We start from the raw sequence: 6,184 nt of genomic DNA, 5'->3' as shown, positions 1-6,184 counted from the left end.
TTCCCTACAGCAATTCCCAAAGCTTTTCTCTCCCTCAACTGGGAACAATTTGTATGCCAAATTTAATGCAAACACAAGGGTTTCTCAGAATCAATCATATGCCATGAAATTCAGTGGGAACGAGGCAAGTGACTCCTCTTTGAACTGTATATTTTTGTGGCCTTCCTCCATCATCCCAACAGAAACTCTCTAAGTCCTCTGGTCTTAAGAAAGATTTCAGGATGAATGGCAAGGTTGCAGAAAGCCGTAGATGTGGAAGGAGATTCAGGATAGAAGCAGAGTGTGCTAGGTTAGAAAACATTCTCCCAAAAAGCGTAATCTCTCACTCTAGTTTGTGTAGCTCCTGAAAACAGAAGGAGTTACCTTTTCTTCTAGTTGGTCTCCTGATTGTCTTAACAGTGAAACTATTGTTTGTATTATCTTTTCTTCATCTGTTAAAAAAAAAGAGTAACATAAATATCGCAACCTTCTAGTAGGACCCAGATAGCAAACTATGGCAAAAGCCTTTGTATCACTTAGTCATGACAGCAGCTGCTGTTCTGTGGCAAATTCACGGAGGGTTGTGTATCCAGCTTTAAGCAGAAGCTCACTGTTCTATTCTGCGTGGAGTAAGCAACACTATTTCTCCATCTGCCCGATTTTCCCTCCAGTTAAGAACCTGGGAAAGAGCAGGGGCTTTAACTTCCCACTGCCATTCCTTTGGACTTCGAGTCATGGCTGATAAAGAGCCAGAACAAAAGAGCAGCTAGTGGAAGCCCACAAAAATAGCCTTCAAATTAAGGAAAAACAAACAAACAAACAAAAAACCCCTCATCATTAGCAATTGGACAAGACTCTGGGTTTGCTGGATTAAAGGAAATGCAAATATGGCAGGACCCCTTTTGTAAACAGAAGTCCCTAGAAAGCCAGTATTAAAACTAAGGCTCTGCAGATGTCAAGGGAGACAAGCAGCTCAGACTTTATTCAGCAGAGCCTGTTGAGCAGTGTTGTCCCGTCACCGAAGGGGGATTGACCAGGATGGAATTGCTGCAGGGGCTGGTCTTCAGCCTTAGAGCCCTGCTGTATGCCTCTGCCCAGCCCTGCCGCTCCCACCACTGCTCTGTCACCTTACGTCCCTTGACTTCATCCTCCTTTTCTCATGTCACACCTCCCTGGATTTTTAAGGGTCCTCCTTTTAACTGGAGTAGCAGGCAGGACTTGTCAGTGGACTACAAGACCAGTCCCTGAAAATATGTGTAACTGAGCAAGAACCAGAAGGGGAAACTTCTTTCTTCACGCTGTCTTACTGCAGAATTCCCAAGTGCTTCACCATGTCTAGAGAAAACGCTTCAGTGTGCAATCCCAACCTGATGCACTGCCTGTGAGCAGGAAATTCTTCACCCTTACCATGCTCCTGGCCCTCCTTTCCGTCAGTAGGATTGCTATCGTCTTGTTCCTGACATGGGGCATGAAGTGTTTTCTTCAATGTCGCATCTGAAGGAGATTCTTGGGATCTGGAAGTAACAAGCTTGGCAAGTTTGTCTGCAATGTGGTTGACATCTGCAGTTTCACCTGATTGGGCAGGAAGGTGAGAAAATAATTTGGAGAAACAAAGAAGGCACTTAATCTTTCCAGGGAGTAATCAAGTGATTTACTCATTTACCTGCCCCCCTAAGGTGGAACTGTCCGTAGGATACCAAGAGATACATTTCCCCATGCTGGGGCTTTGCTGTTGCTTGAGATCAGCTGGTACTGATTTGCAGAGACAAGTAATGCGGTCCGACCTCTCTCTAGCATCCGAGCAGCAGCTAGCTATACAGAGGCGGTACGGAAGCAAGTGTGGCTCACTAGCATATGTCCTTGCAATCCAGAAGCACACCATGTGAGAAACATGAGAATACTGCTCTACAGGACTGTGAATCTTAGACCTTGGTTGTGTTGCCCGCGATTAGTTCATCTGTAGGTCCAGGTTCAGAAAAGATGGTGTATTTGAACGCTCTTTCCTTGTTCTCACAGGCTAATCCTGATCAAAGGAGAGGCAGACTTCTCTGCAGAGGCACCTCTAGCACAAAAGCTTCTTGTGTCCTTGACACTGTTGTATTAACCAGACATGAATATTAGGAAAACTCAGCAACCAGTCTGACTTTATCCACCTTGTGTCATGACCCTGTCCAGGACCCTCACCGGCTGAAGGCACCACTCCGTGAGGGGACTCCAACAGAGATCCTGCTGTAGCAAAGAGAGCAGGAGGAGCTGTTCCAAGGTTTGTTTCATCTAAAAGTGGTCTTCCTTACGGTTCGCCTCACAGAGCTCGGGATGCAAAACTCGATCCCCCGTCACCACTGCTGAGTGGCAGCTCCTGCACGACCAGCAGTCATCAGGACAAGCTTGGCAGCACCCTGATTCATAACACGTGTAAAATTCACGAGCAGAGTTTATTTTGAGGACAGCAGGGTTTAATGCAGCCAATAAAGGCTGCATTTCAAGGCTGATGAATCAACCCCAAGACATTTCCATCCCCTCATCTGCCTGCAGAGCTTGTCAGGGAGCTGCTAAACTTCTAGGAAGGGAATCAGGTTGCTCATGACTTTGGAAACCTAAGATTAGGCAACTGGTTTTAAATCAAACAGGCCTTCGATTTAGACAGGTAATCCCTCAAAGCACTCCCGTTTCCTCCAGAATGGCCTGGCCAAGCATGCCGTGCAGCTGCTAGCAGTGTAAGTGACAAATAGTAATAATGATGGTTTAGGAATTAGTCCAGCAATCTGCTGAAGGGCAGGTAAGTCCAGATTTGAGGCCAAGCAGGATCCCCAGGGAGGTTTTACCTTGATGCCATACTGACACCCATGCTGCAGAGAACGTGTATTGGCAGGGCTATCAAGTGATTGCATCCAAACTCTCGAGCGCTTTCCATGGCAATGTGAAAATAAAATGGACATAAAAATGGATATATGGGTACAGACACATGTCCCTGGCACTGAAGCCATGAAAAGTTATAGTTATTTCTCCTTAGCAAAACACACTGAGCTGGGCAGGCACACTTTCTTGAGACACAGGGCTGGATTTGGCAGCAGGGAGAGTTATGGGCTTGGTGGGTAAGAGCTGGCCCAGGACAGTTAAATTGATCAGGCATGGGGCATCAGGCTGGAGACGTCAGTGATGGATAATTTTTAGAAATATCTTTAAATGCAGTGAAAGGAGAGAGCAATTGCTGTGCCACCAACAGTATCAAGCCTGGACAATTTAAACAAATGACCCTCTACCTTATGTGTATGAAAACAATATGGCAACCTAGCATATACTGTATATGGCAACTTAATGGGGTTAGCTCATCCTCCTCTTTCAGCCTTGTATGAGAAGTTACGGTATTCATTATCATCCAGAGCAGAAAAGGTACAATCTCATTGCCTGCAGTGCAACACCTGGTGTGGAGCTGGCTTTGGGGGTAAGAGATGTCTGTGTGGATGGGATCCCTGGATGTCAGATGGATTACAGACACCTACCACCTCTTCTTCCAACACATGGGAGGGCAGGTTCAGAATTAATATTATAATTGCTAATAGCGACGTGTAAAGAAGACTTAGATAACTCTGGAAGATGGCTTCCATTTAAGATCCATGGTGGGGTTACAAGGGGTGGCCCAGAGACAAGGGTCACGCTGTGCTTGAGGCTGGTCACTGCCAACTGCTTGTTAGCAGAGTTTCAAGCAGAATCTAGCACTTCAGTGTGGATTATTTATCGCATGATAAAGCTCCTTGAACAGGCCTTCAAACAACTTCTTTTCTTTTAGTCTGGAGGTCTTCAGTCTGACCAGTGTTTTATGTTTTATTTCTAACCAGGTATGAAAAAGAAAAAGCCAGTGCTCAGGCAAAAAAGACCCACCTGTGCAATTATGCAATACTTACCACCATGCAATGGAAAACAGAAAAGCGGGTCAGGAGCATGAATCTTGTGTGTCGAAGCACTGCTGAAGATCTGTCAATCTGCCTTCCTAATTGAAAATCACTAGAGCTAGCATAAGAGATGACCAAAAAGTAAAAGAAACCACTTTCCTACTCCTGTCTTTCCACAGGCCACCATCCACTTAAGCTATTTAGAGAGAGATTTAAAGACAAACAGGAAAAGGAAAGAACTAAGACATACTTGTCTGATGCTGCGAACTCCCTTCTTGAAGTCTCTCAGACTGTGCCTCAAAAACGAAGCAATGTGCCATGTGACCCTGTTGCAATGGTGGCACTGGGGGCTTTTCCTGCTCCGCTCTGCCACAGAGAAAAGGTAGGCAATATCCTGGCCAGTATCTTCTTCTCGGTTGCTCTTTGCTCTGCTGTTCCATCATTCCACCCTGAGAAACTGCTACTTGTCTTGGTCCATCTTTCTCTCTTTGATGGTCAATCATCTCCACTTTTCTCTTGATTAAGGAGGATGATTTCTGCCTCTTAGCCTCATTTTTCAGAAGTTTCTCATATTTAGTGGCAGACAACCGCCGCTGGGCATAGGCCATTAGGATCTTGTATTCTATGCTGTCTCGCACATCATCTTCCAGTGGTATTTCTTCCATAGTGACATCATTTGGTGAAGACATCTTGATCGCTGAAAGAACATATTCTTAATTTAATGCCTTAGGGAACAGCCTGCTTTTCATGAATCCCAACCAATACTTGCCATTCCTACAGAACCTTTCACCGAACACCTTACCAACCTCAGTGATGTAAAGAATATTGCAGTACTTGGGAGCCAGAGAAGCACTGTTTGCTAGAAGGAGAATCTGGTTACTGAGAAATGCCTCAGGCAGCAATCAAGACCATCAGAGATTGGGAACAAGACATCTGCTACGTTGTTCTTAACTGCATTGGTGGCTTAGACAGGAAAGATGTGGAAATTCAAGGAGCACTCAGCAGTCGGGGTACAGTGCAAGAAAAATGGAAAGCCCATAGCAATAATAACAGATTCTTGGGGTTGAAAGAATCGTCAAAGCAGTGCAAAGGAAAAGCCTATACTCAAATGAGCAAGCACCTGAATTCACAAGAATTGTGCTTTCAGAGGAAGCTTTATCAAATTCGGGCCCTGAGTGCTCTGGGTAGGAAAGCACGCGAGAACTAGCCCAAACATTAGGAAAAAAGATGATATTTACCTATCATAATTTTCTCAACTCTCCTTCTGCATGGACCTGTGTCAACCATCGTGTATTTGACTGCATGCAACGGATGGTGCGGTGGCACTTATGTAGTGTCCTTGTCCAGATAAGCATACCGATCCCACCACATGCCCATGCATTATGCCATCTTCTTGTTTCCCTGTACATTGTAGCTCATCAAGCCACAGTGCGAAATGCTCTTAAATCTTTTTTTTTTTTTTTTTCCGTTTGTCACCCGTCCTCCCGGAAGCCAGAGCAAGAAGAGGGAGAAATGGTCAGCTATGATGCAGTGACCTAGCTGTGGTGCTTTCTTCATTCCCCAAAAGGTGCCTTCTGCAGAGCCCAGGTGAGGTTTTGGTTGTTGGAGCAGGCAGCCCTGAGCAGCGAGAGCAGGGTCACTGCAACACCTCTGTTCAATGGCCCATGCAAAGTGGAATAAAGCTATGCACGTATCCAGAACCTGTCACTGGGGTCTCTGTTGCTGCCAAGCTGAAATAGGAGGCTTCTGTCCCCACTGCCCGCTCTTGAACAAGTACCAAATTCACTCACACTGTGCCCTCAGCCTGACAGAAAAAAAATTTAAGCTAATTTCTTCCTGTCTGGAATAGCATTCAGCCATTCACCGCTTTGAATGTAACGCTATTGCTGATGTATACCCAACAGGATGTTTGAATCCTAAGCACGGAGATTCCCATTTGAGAGTTAAACACACACCACACGCCCCGAGTCCAAAGGAGACTCAGTGGGAATGGGGTGCCTTGCTCCCCATGTTTTTTTAACTTATGCCATTGGGATAAGAGCCAGCCATCCCTCCTAATTCCGTAGGAGGCAGCTTTCTAGCGCAGCCTCATTCTGCTGAGCACAGCAATGAGGGTGCAAAGCTGTATGAAGGGATCTGGGTATCCTGCCTTTTCACAGGTGATGGGAGGCAAGGCTCAGAGGTAGGGAGATTGTCAGGCTGCACTTTAATTGCAGATTGCCTGTCTGTGCTGCGCAGAGGTCTGGAGTTACTAGCTGCTTCCCTCAAACTCCAGAAAACAAGTTGTTGCATTATAATTGATCTGTTAGTCA

At 45.7% G+C, this 6,184-nt stretch overlaps 1 protein-coding gene across 1 annotated transcript in view; it reads right to left on the bottom strand.

Moving 5' to 3' along the window:
• Positions 1-4,561, bottom strand: part of BCL2L14 (BCL2-like 14 (apoptosis facilitator)) — a 6,220-nt gene extending 1,659 nt beyond the window's left edge. The window contains exons 1-3 of the mRNA XM_010157439.1: positions 4,123-4,561; positions 1,387-1,551; positions 364-431 (exon numbers count right to left, since the gene is read on the bottom strand). Coding sequence (XP_010155741.1) covers positions 364-431; positions 1,387-1,551; positions 4,123-4,561 — 672 coding nt within the window. The remainder of the gene's footprint in view (positions 1-363; positions 432-1,386; positions 1,552-4,122) is intronic.
• Positions 4,562-6,184: the final 1,623 nt, after the last annotated feature.

This window comes from Eurypyga helias, unplaced genomic scaffold (genome assembly GCF_000690775.1).
Source record: "Eurypyga helias isolate BGI_N326 unplaced genomic scaffold, ASM69077v1 scaffold8168, whole genome shotgun sequence".
Lineage (NCBI taxonomy): Eukaryota > Metazoa > Chordata > Aves > Eurypygiformes > Eurypygidae > Eurypyga > Eurypyga helias.
The sequence above is the reverse complement of the archived record's forward strand: the minus strand, read 5'-3'. Positions and strand labels throughout refer to the sequence as shown.